The sequence below is a fragment of the Carex rostrata genome, chromosome 32 (assembly GCF_964058835.1).
Source record: "Carex rostrata chromosome 32, lpCarRost1.2, whole genome shotgun sequence".
Lineage (NCBI taxonomy): Eukaryota > Viridiplantae > Streptophyta > Magnoliopsida > Poales > Cyperaceae > Carex > Carex rostrata.
Genome location: NC_135949.1, coordinates 1,404,399 through 1,418,194, shown reverse-complemented (window position 1 = coordinate 1,418,194; position 13,796 = coordinate 1,404,399). Strand labels below are relative to the sequence as shown.

The window sequence follows — 13,796 nt, the reverse complement described above, 5'->3', positions numbered from 1 at the left end:
AAAACTTACAAGATGTTAATGATGTTTGGAGAAAATACTTGAGCTTTAGATATTGCATGAAATTAACTGAGGCTGAATTAATTAAAAACATGAATATATAATTTGATTTTTGATCATATTATTAAACTTTTTTCCAATAAATATATTTTTGCTCGTATATCATTTAAAGAACAACAATCTTTTGTGCAAACGCCATATTCTGACCAAAAAAAGAAGAAACATTAATTTTATGATTTGTTCTACTAGATAATGGTACCAATTTCTGAAGTTTAGAAAAGTAGATATTAACAAATTTTGGACCAAGGGTTCAGACCCAATTTCAGTTCAAACCATTCAATTCCCCTTTCAAAAGAACGGCTCAAACTAATTCCCAGTCCATTTAAAACTTTCTTCCATACGAATACTGCAATGACAGTATAATTTATAGAGTGAGTCTATGGTACTATGCATATTACGATTTGGCACCGTGCTACGGCTCTATTTTCGAGTTTTTAAATCTTAACGGTTGATCCGAACCGTTCATCTTGTTCTCCATATTCATATGTGTTTGGAGACCAAATTTTACATTTTTTGAAATTTTTTTACTATTTTTTTAGATTTATTGAAAATCACTGTTTTTGGATGGTCCAGAATTTTCAGATCAAGTGATTTTCTAAATATCTAAAAAAATAGTAAAAAAATTTCAAAAACTCCAAACACATATTTATATGGAGAACAAGATGAACGGCTCGGATCGACCGTTAAGATTTAAAAACTCGAATATAGAGCCGTAGCACGGTAACAACCCGTGATATGCATAGTACCATAGACTCACTCTAATTTATATATTTGTTTTTCAGATTTCACTTAAATATATATAAATATATATTAAAATTAAATTATATTTAACAGTTTCTTTAACAGAATCATGCAGTAAATATTTTTTTCTCAAATACTAAAGATATGTACAATGAAAAATAATACAATATAATAATAAGTGGAATGTAAATTAATTTCTGCATAAGAACGAGAAAAGTGTTGTATTATTTTAAGATTTTTTGTGACGTCTCAGACATTGAACGCCTTTTATTGAAATACATCTGGATTCATGAGAAGAGGGAACAAAAATAATCAACCCTTTTTTATTAAAATATAATATTTTATTTGTTAAAAATAATTCAAGCCCATATATAAGACACCATGCGGGTCATAATAGGTTTTTGCTTTAACTAATTTCATCTTTTTTTTTAATTAGGTGATTTTTACTCGTTTTTACAAACTTGCGCTTATTTTGGAGAAGTGAACCACTTTATTTTGGAGAAGTAAACATTTTATTAAAAGAAAAAGATATTATTAAAAGCAGTGTATGTCTTGCAAAAGAAAAAAGATAGTTTAGCTAGTCACTTGGTAGTAATCTTGCAAAAGAAAAAGATATTATTAAAAGCAGTGTATGTATGTCCTTCATTTCCTTTTCCTTTTGATTTGTTTAACAATGTACTGAGAAAAAAAAGGATTGTATACACAAAGGGTAGATACCATATTGCTAATTTTGATAGCGTGATAATTTTTAAAGCTCATGGTGAAGGAGAGAGATGTTGGTGATTCATGATGCACTACCAAAGTACCAATGATTATTTTTTACAATGCATGGAGACAATATATAATTTAGAGAATGTTACTTTCGTCGACTTCATATATTCATGGTATTACGTCATATCACTGTGTGATAATTAACTATTACAGTTGTGTCATTATTAATAGGAAGAAATGAAAAATGGAAGAACCCTAGCCGTGGAAAATTTCGCTCTTTTGCCCAGAGAGAAAAAAAAGGGAGATGTAGCAACCTAGCCGGCTCCCTCCTAGGGGTGTTCAAAGGGTCGGTTCGATTTAAACTGAACTAAATTATTTGTCAAACCGAACTAAAACCAAACCAATTAAAATCTAACCGAACCGACCAAATTAAAATGCCGAACTGAACTAAAACTAAACTAAACTTCGGTTTGTTCAGTTGAACCGAATAGAGGAATTTAATCTCAAAAAATCAAAACTCAATTTTTTTTTTTTATCGGTTCGGTTTGTTCGGTTGATGCTAATTGTATAGAAAATCAATTTATTTTTTTTATCGCTTTTCTTTTTTCTTGAGGGTCATGGGATGCCGACAATATGATCAAAATTGTATACAAAATGAATTGTATCCATAGAAAAATAATAATTATGTTTAAATCATCTCCAACTCACTAGACTTTTTCTAGATTCTCAACAAGAAAAAAGTGATAAAAAACACAGTGCGAACTTATGACAAATTCACTTCCCCAAAAGAAGCATAGTGCAAGATTTTATATATATATATATATATATATATATATATATATATATATATATATATATATATAAGCATAGTGCAAGAGATTTTAAAATTTGTAATGCATTGGATTATCAAATTCTAATTATGCTTTGGCATTTAGGATGGAAATGTCAAAAATTCCAATCCATAGACATTTTTTGATTAACTATTAGAACTTTCATTCTTCAAATTTTTATAAAGTGATGTTTTATATAAAGGGACTATTTTCAAATTTTGGAATTATGAATTCTGACTATTTGAAACGTACATATGAAATTTGGGCTTGAGAAGCGCTGTATTACGCAAAGATCGATTTTGGTTGTTTCATATTGGGCCTGGTGGGCTGAATAGTTGGAATAAATAGTAGCAGAACGTGGCCCAATTTAATTTAATTCGGGGAAGGCCCGGTAATAAATTTTATGTGCAAAAAAATACATGATCTACAGTAAAAAAAGCAGCACCCAAAAACGAAGAAAAATGCATATGGGGCCATGTTTGTAAGGAACAGACTTTTTGAGTTGTTTGGGATAGCAGGGCTGTCTGATTTAATCTGCATTTGATTTTTAGTTTTGAAACAAATGAAGACTTTTGGAAAGGATAAAAAGAGAGAAACACAATGGATTCGGATCTCTACCTTCAAATCGGTATCGTTCGAATTTAAAAATGAGGTTCTAATATCGCATGATTCATCGTGCCTCATATTATACATATATATATCTTCTAAGTTCAAACATCCAAATCGCTCAATATGATATCCATATTAACATTATTTTTGAAGATTACTATTTTTTTAGATAGATACAAAATTATTATTTTTGGATGGTCCGGAAACAATAATATTGTACTTATCTTAAAAAATATAAAATTTGATCTCAAAACAAATTTTAATATGGAGATTATGTTGAGCAATTTGGATCAACAGTTTGAACTTTTAAAACAGAGATATAGAATATGAGGTCCAATGAAATATAATTTTTTTTTAAATCCTTGGTAGAAGCTATAAAGTAATGAAATATAAATGTGTATGAGGTATTTGAATCATCCTCTTTAAAAAATTTCAAAACTCCTCTAATATTGCGTTGTTATATCACGCTATTTAGAACACTGATTTTTCCTACTCAATATGATAATTATTTTATGCTTAAAATTGAGTAGAAAGTTAGTTGTTAAAAAATATTTTATTCCTCATTATGAACTGACCTGCCTTACTCTAAAAAATATATAAATTGAGGCTTCACAAGCGTTATTTTTTTCTCAAATTTAAAAGATAATATGGTATTTATATAATAAAATAAAGATAAATTTTGCGGAAAGTCACTAAATTTTTTCATTGCACAAGTTTATAGTCAATTTTTAGGACAAAAAAAATTCAATAGCTACATAGGAAGAAATTAAACTTCAATGACTAATTTATAATAAAAGACAAAGTTTAATAACCTCTGTCAAAATTTATTCTAAAAATAATATAGAATAAATTAGGACAAATACAACACGAAAATTATTCGAAAATTTTGTATGCCGCCCACTTAAAAAAGAGTCTGACTAGTATAACATCAGTGTTATTTCAGTCTATATGACATCAACTCCAAAACTAATCGAATCGACATTAAACGGTGAATCCAAACCGTTCAAACCAATCTACTTCATTAGTTGTGCATTTACATGTAAAATTTATAATTTTTTTAATTTATTTGGTATCAACTCAAGCAGTCAAATGTGTGAGTTTTGAAGTTAATTTTAATACATTCATTTTTCAATATTTTTACCGCTTGATTTGATACTAAATTAACTCAAAAATATAAAAAATTGCATGTAAACGCATCACTTATAAAGTAAATTTATTTGAACGGTTTAAATTAGTCGTTTGAAGTCTATTCAGACAATTTTAAAGTTAGTGTTATGTAACACCAATATCATACTAACGAGACTTCTTAAAAAATTGCAGCTGTTAAAAATTGAAAAGAACCTCACTATTGGATCGGGTTCATTAATCACCGCTTCATTAATTCGCCCACTAACAAGAATTGAACCTGGCCTTGTCATCTTGATTTGCTTCAACGGTCTCCTTTTGACCAAATTAGACACACACCAAACAAAAGCTGTACTATGATAAATGATAACCCAGTTTTTAATTAAAAAGAATTTTATATCACTTAGTTGCATTAAAAAATTATTGGAAACTGACAGCTCCATATAATAATGCTACAAAACAGAACAGGATGTCCAAGTCGGAAACACCGTATGGGATCCTCTGTGGCTTTTATTTTTTTTAATTCCGTGTTAGGGAGATTCGCTTGCTAAGAAATAAATGTTTAAAGACGACTCACTACACAGATAAATGTACTTGAATGCCACACTGAAACAAGCACTGGGACGAGGTAGGGTCCAAAATGGACGTACACGCGCTCCGATGCATCTTACCTCTCCAGTTCCCAGTGAATGCTCAATGGATAGATAAAAAGAAAACATCAAGAATTTGGTTAAAATGGAATAGAATAATTATATTATTTTTCTCATTTTTGTTTCTTCATTTATTTCTTCACTCTTTTTTTCTAAATTAACTTCTTTAACTGTTTTTTATCCTCCCATTAATTCCACTAAGAATTTTCACTTATCCCCACATTTATTACTATCATTTAATAACAATCTCCGCATTAATTATATTGCCATTTTAATAGCAACCATCGCATTAATTATACTGTCTTCTAGTAACAATCCTCGCATTAATTATACTGTCTTTTAATAACAATCCCCGCTAACAATTATTTATCTGTTTATTGATGTGCAATAATGTATTTACCATTGTTCTGACAAGTATTTATCATTATGTCTCAGAAGTATTTATCATTGCCCCTGACATGATAATACTTTGATTTCATTAAACATTACTTATTGACAAGTTCAAGAACAAAGTTCAAAAAAGTATTTATCATTATATCTGAGAAGTATTTATCATTGTCTTTGACGTACATGTATTTTACTAGAAATTGTAATTATATCTGAGAAATATTTATCCTTATAACATAAAATATTTATCCATGTAATATAAAGTATTTATCATTGTCTTTGACATATATATATTTTACTGAAAATTGCAATTTAAAGTTGATAAAAATTAATTTGCAACTTTCAGTTTAACATCTGTGACTTAAATAGATTAGATGAATATTTTATGTTACATGGATAAATATTTCTCAGATATAGTGATAAATATTTGTCAAAAATAATGATAAATACTTTTTTGAACTTGTCAATAAGTGATATTTAATCAAATCAATGTATCATCATGTCAGAGACAACGATAAATACTTCTCATAATTAATGATAAATACTTGTCAGAAACAATGATAAATACTTTTTTGAACTTTGTTTTTGAACTTGTTAGTAAGCAATGTTTAATTAAATCAAAATATCATCATGTCAGAGATAATGATAAATTTCTTGAACATCAATAAACAGATAAATATTTATTAGCGGTGATTGTTATTAAAGGACAGTATAATTAATGCTGGGATTGTTATTAGAGAACAGTGTAATTAATGAGAGAATTGTTATTAAATGACAGTATTTAATGCGGGGATAAATGACAGTTAAGGAAGGTAATATTGAGAGAGAGTGTGTGAGAATAAATGAGAGAACAGGAGTGAAGTGAACGATATAATTATTCTAAATTTTTTTTGGAAAAATATACACATATAAATCAAATTTAGTATAATATGTCAAAGAGATATGTTGTTGACAATTTATATTAGAAGGATATTTGAAATCATTTCAAATGGTCGAATAAAGAGTCTCTAACTCTCTATGTGTATTATTAAAATTTTGTAAGATATTAAATTTAACTATTTTGATAACTTTTTTAAATTTTTTTTTGGATTTTTAAAGGATGGTCATATTTGATATGCAAATATTCTTGCTTAGTACTATTTTAGGTCCATTTTTCAAAAATTTGAAAAAAATATAAAAAAAGATTTAAAAATAATTAAAGTTAGTATGATAAGATTTTGAACTTCAAATTTGCGAGATAAATTTGAAGTTACCTATTGTAAATCATACATAGGGGTGTTCATTTGGTCCGGTTTATTCGGTTTTGAATCGAACTGAATTAGTTTGGATCAAATGGTTCCATTTTTTTCGGTTTAATGGTTTGGTTCGGTCTAGTTTTTAAAATGAAATTATAACTTCGGTTCGGTTCGGTTTGAAGTTTTTTAAAACCAAAATAACCGAACCGATCGAACTTTTATATATTATGAATTTGATCCAGACTGTCTCGGTTTATTTCTTAATCAATTGCTTTAAATACTTATGTTTTTTTCTTAATATCTCAGTTTATTTCTTAATATTCTGATTTATTTCTTAATATACTTCGGTTTATTATAAATCAATTGCTTTAAATAAAAAAATAATATGTTTCGGTTTGAACTGAGTAAACCAAAATAAAACTTTGGTTCGATTCGATTCGGTTACAATGCTAAATCGATTTGGTTTGGTTCTATTTTTGAAACCAAATTAAAATTTTGGTTTGGCTAATTCGGTTCGATCTAACACCAATCATACATGGAAAAAGAACACCAGAAAAAGAAGAAACTCATATATATGGAAAAAGTAAAACAAATACAGAAGTAACAAAAGAGACAAAATTATATATAACAAATACAGGCAGTGATGCCAAAAGTCTACCTATCCAGCCATCCAGGTTTCCAGCACCACAGAAAACCAATTAACCAGACACCACGCAATCATCCCGTTAGTTTAACACTGGCTCAGTAATAATCATCTCCAGTCATTCATCACTGTCACCTGTAAAGTTTCTCTTAATACAACAGAAAACATCATCAATGGATGTCTCCATTTTACGATTACCGGAGGTTGTAAAACGCATAGTTTCCCTCTTCGGGATTTGAAACAAATAAAGAAATGTAAAACAGAGAGAAACCCCTGAAGCTTAACACACTCTCTAAACCCACAATTAGAGACGCAATAAATGCACACACGAATTAAAACTGTCCCTGAGCGAGCGAGCGAACGAGGCGTAGAGAGAGAGAGAGAGAGAGAGAGAGAGAGGTACAGTGAGCGACAGAGAGGGAGATCTCTAAACCGAAGCTAAGAGAGAAGAAGTAAAAATTCAATCTAGTCTCTCGTCTCCAGTACATTCCTCTCTCTCTTTCTTTCTCACCGCTTGCGCATGAACCGAGCTTATTCTGGGAAGAAAGGAAGAGAGAGTTTCCTGTTTTGGTACGCCGTTGGATCTAGGGTTTCACCTGGCGTTACAATGTGGCACGGGAGGGGTGGTGTGCGAGTCTGATTGTCCAATTCCGAGGTAGATGGAGCTCGATCGGTGGTTCTTGTGATGGTTTCTTTGCGATTTGCTTGAATTTGAACTTGCAAGATGAGCGGAGTTGCTGTCACTCTTTTTACGGTTCTTCATTTGAGCTCTCTTTGCTTAGGTACTACTTGTTTCTCTCTTGTATTATCTGAATTTCCAATCTAGAAGCGGTATCCGTGTGAATTGGAGTTTTTTTGGGATCTGTGTGAATATACTAACCGAGCATTGCATAAAAATATGATATGATTGTTTTTACCAGAAAGGCTTTTATAGAGACTGAATTTTATATACAATTTCCACGTCCTTTTACTAATTTCTCTAATTTTAGATTTTTCTTGAGAGAATAGAATCAGTAAAGTAAAATATGGCCGATTCATAATTAAGAGATCTCACTACATTGATTCTTGAAGAGCTGATCAACTTAATTCTACTTGATCGGGATGCAGTTTTTGCACATATGCAATTCTAGTAAGTCTGTTTCAATCATTAGGGAAAAGCTCATCTTGTATCCAGTTGGTGTGTACCTGAGAGGTGATGTTGCTGAAGCGGCAATTCCTATTGGCAAAGAGACTTGTGATGTTTACTAACTACAAAGACCTAATCTGCTTTATCCATTACTTAATTTGAAAATTGGAATGGCACTAATTGAGCTAATACAGTTTTAATCAACAAATATAATGAATGCCTTGTCTTGATCCCAGGCTTGATAAATGATTAGTTGCATTTTGCAGGGTATAATTTGATGATGTAGAAATTAAATATTAAAATACTGTTCTGTTGTGCAGATTATGGTAATAACATTTGGTTGATCATGGCATTCTCTTGTTATCTATCTTTAGTCATGCCTCTTTCTGTGACACACACACACATGCACACAGACACGAAGAGATAGCACAGATACATATGAGTGCATTTGCAATTACCACAAATTATTCTGGCTATTTACACACCTAAATATTTAATTTTGTTTAATTTTCAGCGAGGATACCTTTTTTCCAAGCTTCAAGTCCCTCCAGTGCACCATTTGCAGCTTCAAGCCCATTGTGGCCACCTAAAGCAGCTCCTTCTGCACCAACAATTGCACCACAGTTTTCTCCAATTTCACAACCACCAGCTTCTCCTGGTATTTCAGATGCCTTGCAAAACATCATTCTTCCTTTCACTTTTTTCATGGAATAATCTTTATAATGGCTTGGCAATCTCCTCTTTAGGTTTTGCCACGAATCCTCCTCATCCTCAGCCAAAGCACCATAAAAGAGTACCTCCTCACGCTGATACTCCTTTTCCTCCCCCTCAAGGTCTGAAGATAGATATTTTTTCATTTGAGTGTTTAGAATTGGAAATTGTATACCCTTCTTAAATAATGTGAGTTACCTGCTTCCTTGCAAAACTTTGAACGATCAAAGTTAACATCCACATTCTGATCCCTTGCAAAGCCTTTAACAATCGGAGTTAACTCCCAGATGCTAACCCCTGGCAAAACCCTTAACAATCAAACTTAACTTTTAGAAAAAGTTAATTTTAGATGTTGCATGTTTTGAGAAGCACGTCTGATGCTTCATATACATGCGATATTTCCATTTTTAGGTAAACTAGATGAAACTGCTTGAGTTGCATGCCAGAAGTATCTTTGAATAGATGCTGACTGCAAGAATAGAAAATTCCAGCCACATCCCAAACTCTATACAATATTTTAACATGCATATTGACCATGATGAGTGAAGAAGATACTAGACCAAAAATGAAGTGTATTGAGAGAGAAATGGTATGTCAGGGGTAATTTCGGTATGCTTTATTCTTATTTTTTTGTCCTAATTATCTGCATTTAATTTAATAAAATTTCAGTTTCCTCCCCAGCCGGTTGTGATGAAATCATATGTTCAGAGCCCCTAACAGCGACCCCAATTGGCTCTCCCTGTGGTTGTGTCTTCCCAATGAAAGTCACGATGGACCTTGATGTGGCGCCATACCTTCTATTCATGCATATTGCCGAGCTGGAGGTTGAGGTTGCTTCTGGAACCTTCCTGAAACAGAGCCAGGTCAAAATTATGGCCGCTGTGCCAAGTGTTGACAACCAACAGAAAACAAGAGTCACTATTTACTTGGTGCCTTTAAGGGAGAAATTTGATGACACTACGGCATTGTTGATCTATGATAGGGTTTGGCAGAAGCGGGTTTCCATTTCTTCTTCTGTTTTTGGGGATTATGCAGTGGCTTCGGTTGAGTACCCAGGTATGTCTTTTTAATCCTTGCCATTTTTCTGGTATTCTGGAGAGATATGTTGTGCACTTGTTCAGGTTTCTTCAGTTGTTTTGTAAGAATATATAGTGATATATTATCTTGAATTGTTTCTTAATATGATTGTGCATATTTTGAGCAAAGATTGTTGTTTATGATGTCAACACAAAATTTTACCCAGCATATTCTGGTACTGTTATCCTCACAAATGATTCATTCAGCATAGTAATGATTGATGTGTCTGTTGGAGTGGGTAATGTGATAGTGTAGCTTAATTTAACAATTGAATATTTTACAAGCTACAAATAAATTGGAGACCTATTTTTGATAGGTTTCAAAGTGCTAATCTAATATTATATCAGATTAAAGGAAGCTTAGATGTAAATGAACTTGTGGAAATAATGCATATGGATTCCTCAGGATAACATCTATTTTTGTCATGACAGGACTTCCATCATCTCCACCAAGTTTATCAGAGCCATCCATAGGAGCGGGTCCCACCAGCAGCAGAGGCATTAACCAGAGGCCACTTACAGCAGACGTTGGGGATACTTCCAAATCCCAGAAACTGAACACATGGATAATTGCCGTGATAATAGTTTCTTCATGCTTGCTTCTGTTAGTCAGCATTGGTGTGGTCGTTTTCGTGCTGAGGTGGCGCAATCTCAGACAACTTGGGAGAGGTTCTGTAGGCCCTGCAACTACAATGCCTCCCACCAAAAGATCTGGTAAGAACAACCTATTACAGTTTTCAGTGACTGGAATTTTGTAGTTGAACAATTTGACCTTTATATAGTAAGTTAGAGTGGAAATGAACGGGAGATTGAAGGATTTCAGTAATTGCCAGCTTGATTTTTTTTTAGAAAATAAAACCTATTTCTAATTTCCAATAGTATTTGCTAGAAACAAATGAAACAGTGGTCTGTATACAATAACAATTAGAGAAGTTCAGGATAAATAAATTAGGCTTCAGCTAATTAGGGCTAATGGAAAAGTACATATCAGATGGCTGATAGAAGAAATTTTGTTTTAGGAGGCTCAGTTGCAGAAGTGCATGTTTTAGTTAATTCTTTGTATGAAAACCCTATTGTATCATTTTATTTTCTAGTAACTCAATAAAGAGATGATGCTGATTAGATTTATATCATAATGTGTTAGGAATGAGGCCATCAACACTGTCCACTAGTATTGGAAGTTCCTCTGTCTCAGCTGCCTCAGCAATGGCAACATATCCCCCATCAGTAAAAGCATTCTCCCTGGATGAACTCAGCAAGGCCACCGAAGGCTTCAGCTCCAAACGGGTTCTGGGCGAAGGTGGGTTCGGACGGGTCTATCAGGGAACCCTGGAGTCAGGGACTGAAGTTGCAGTGAAGCTTCTTACTAGGGAGGATAGGAGTGGGGACCGTGAGTTCATTGCTGAAGTGGAAATGCTCAGCCGATTGCACCACAAGAATCTTGTGAAGTTGATTGGAATATGCATCGAAGGGAATAAGAGGTGCTTGGTGTATGAGGTGGTGCGCAATGGAAGTGTGGAGTCTCATCTCCACGGTACGTGTTATCATTTGAGTAATCTATGTCTATACCCACATAAAGTTCTGTTATTGTTTCGGTCAGTAATGTTTACAACTTTACATCTATCTCGTTTAATTTAAATGACCATTCTTGTAGTAGTTTCAACCTCCATTTTGTACTTCTTGTGGCCTGAACATATCATACCTTTAGATTCATCCACCAGCACATTGGCCCACAGACAAAAAAATGAGATCCAATAATGGTACTACAACACTTCCCATAAGTACACTATCCATGAACCAAAACTTCATACTGGAATGTATCAAGCAGGGGTTGATAAGCATAAAGGGGTATTAAACTGGGACATAAGGATGAAAGTGGCCTTAGGTGCTGCGAGAGGGCTTGCATACCTCCACGAGGATGCAAATCCACGTGTAATACACCGCGATTTCAAGGCGAGCAACATCCTCTTGGAGGAGGATTTCACCCCGAAGGTCACTGATTTTGGCCTTGCCAGGGAGGCAACAGAAGGCCTCGACCATATTTCCACCCGTGTTATGGGCACTTTTGGGTATGTTTTCTTCTCTCCTCAGTCTTCCATACTTTGCTTCTTTAAATTTATAAGATTTGCATAGTTGCATACTGGATGGTTATGGCAAGTACTGGTTATGTACTGTAATTATCAACTCTTGTTTGTATTGCTGCATTGCATGTCTTGTGTTATCTTTGTCATTTATTATTTACTATCATTGGTGTTTGGTTGATACTCATATCCAAGGATGGTAATCATGGGGGTCCAATACTGAATTGGTTAGGTTGTTTAGTTAAATATACTTTCTAATGCATCAGTACCAAGCAAATGTCAAGTAAGATTGGTTGTGGAGCACATGTCAAGTTCCAGCTAATAACCACTGAAGAAAAACACAAGTATTTGGATAGCATTAGCAGACATGAGATTGACAAATTGCAGTCTTCCCTTTACTTTTGACTTGGCATATTCATAATTTTTGCCTTCTACCGTAATACAGCTATGTGGCCCCAGAATATGCAATGACGGGACACCTCCTTGTAAAGAGTGATGTTTACAGCTATGGTGTAGTTCTCCTGGAGCTCTTATCAGGGCGTAAACCTGTTTACATGTCACAATCTCAAGGCCCGGAAAACCTGGTCACGTGGGCTCGTCCCCTACTTGGAACCCGTGAAAGTCTAGAAAAACTTGTAGACCCAGCTTTGCACGGGAACTATGACTTCGACAATGTCGCAAAGGTGGCATCCATCGCCTCAATGTGCGTGCACATCGAGCCATCTCAACGACCCTTCATGGGTGAGGTTGTACAAGCTTTGAAGCTCGTGTACAATGATGTGGATGAAGCGTGTGACGATTTGTACAGCCACAGAGAGTCTTCTTCTAATGCTGATTATGACTGTAGTCGGGGTGAGTTCTCTGAAGGAGGTTGGTGGAATGGTCATAATTCCCCATTTATTACTATGGATTATAGCTCAGGTGGAATGGAGGGGATGTTGGAGAGACCCCACTCAGCAGCCTCCATAGGTGGCAATCGGGTTGAGTCAATGAATAATAGATCCGGTCCGTTAAGGACCAAAAAAAAGAGGTTTGCGTCTTTTTATAGATTGAGAGGGAGTCTTAGTGAGCATGCATGTCTACCAAAAGCACAATCAAGGGATATTGGGCTTTAGTTGAGTTTTAGTGTTGGTCAAGTCAAATTGACTTTGTTGCTGTTGTTACGATTTCTTTTTTTCTTTCTTAGCTGTACAGGTCAGTAGGGGTGTTATGGGTCTGCTGTGTAATGTGTTTTTGGTATAGTTTGGTTTGCCATCATCTACCCTTTGGTAATGTTGGGGGTGGTGTTGGTCGTCTAATTTTTTTTTTGCAATTTTATGGTTCATTTCTCATGCATCTGATCTGTAATTCAGGATTATTTTAGAGGATATTTGGCACATGCCTCTTGTGCCGTGATGATAAATGGCTTAATAGCATTGACTAGGTGGATTCTTTTCCTTGTTTGATTCTTGTGTTGCTAATTTTCAAGCAGTAATTTGCTCTCTTTTTCCATTTTCCTTTCTTCTGAGTTGGTACACAGTGATTGAAATGTAAAATAATATTACATCTTGTTCCAGTTCATTTCAAATATTCTGAAGTAGCTATGTTTACGTGATTCAATATAGAATATTATATACCACAGCAAGTCTGACTTGATAGCACTGTTGTTAGCATAAGATCAAAGGTGGGTAAAACATTGATATCTGTTATCCATTGGAGTGCCAGGCACAGATCTACCAGCAAATCTACCCGCAAACATTGATCTGTTATCCATTTGTTTGCCTCCAATCTACCAGCAAATCTTAGTATATTTTTTAGTGGCTAACTTTGCATCT

At 33.7% G+C, this 13,796-nt stretch overlaps 1 protein-coding gene across 1 annotated transcript; it reads left to right on the top strand.

The window, feature by feature from the left end:
• The first annotated feature begins 7,266 nt into the window (after positions 1-7,266).
• On the top strand, positions 7,267-13,401 carry ALE2 (Protein kinase superfamily protein). Its single transcript, XM_078296406.1, has 8 exons — positions 7,267-7,770; positions 8,629-8,772; positions 8,861-8,947; positions 9,495-9,881; positions 10,334-10,615; positions 11,046-11,435; positions 11,730-11,970; positions 12,428-13,401. Exons 1-8 carry the CDS (start codon positions 7,713-7,715, stop codon positions 13,095-13,097), a joined length of 2,259 nt encoding a protein of 752 aa, XP_078152532.1. The 5' UTR covers positions 7,267-7,712; the 3' UTR covers positions 13,098-13,401.
• Positions 13,402-13,796: the final 395 nt, after the last annotated feature.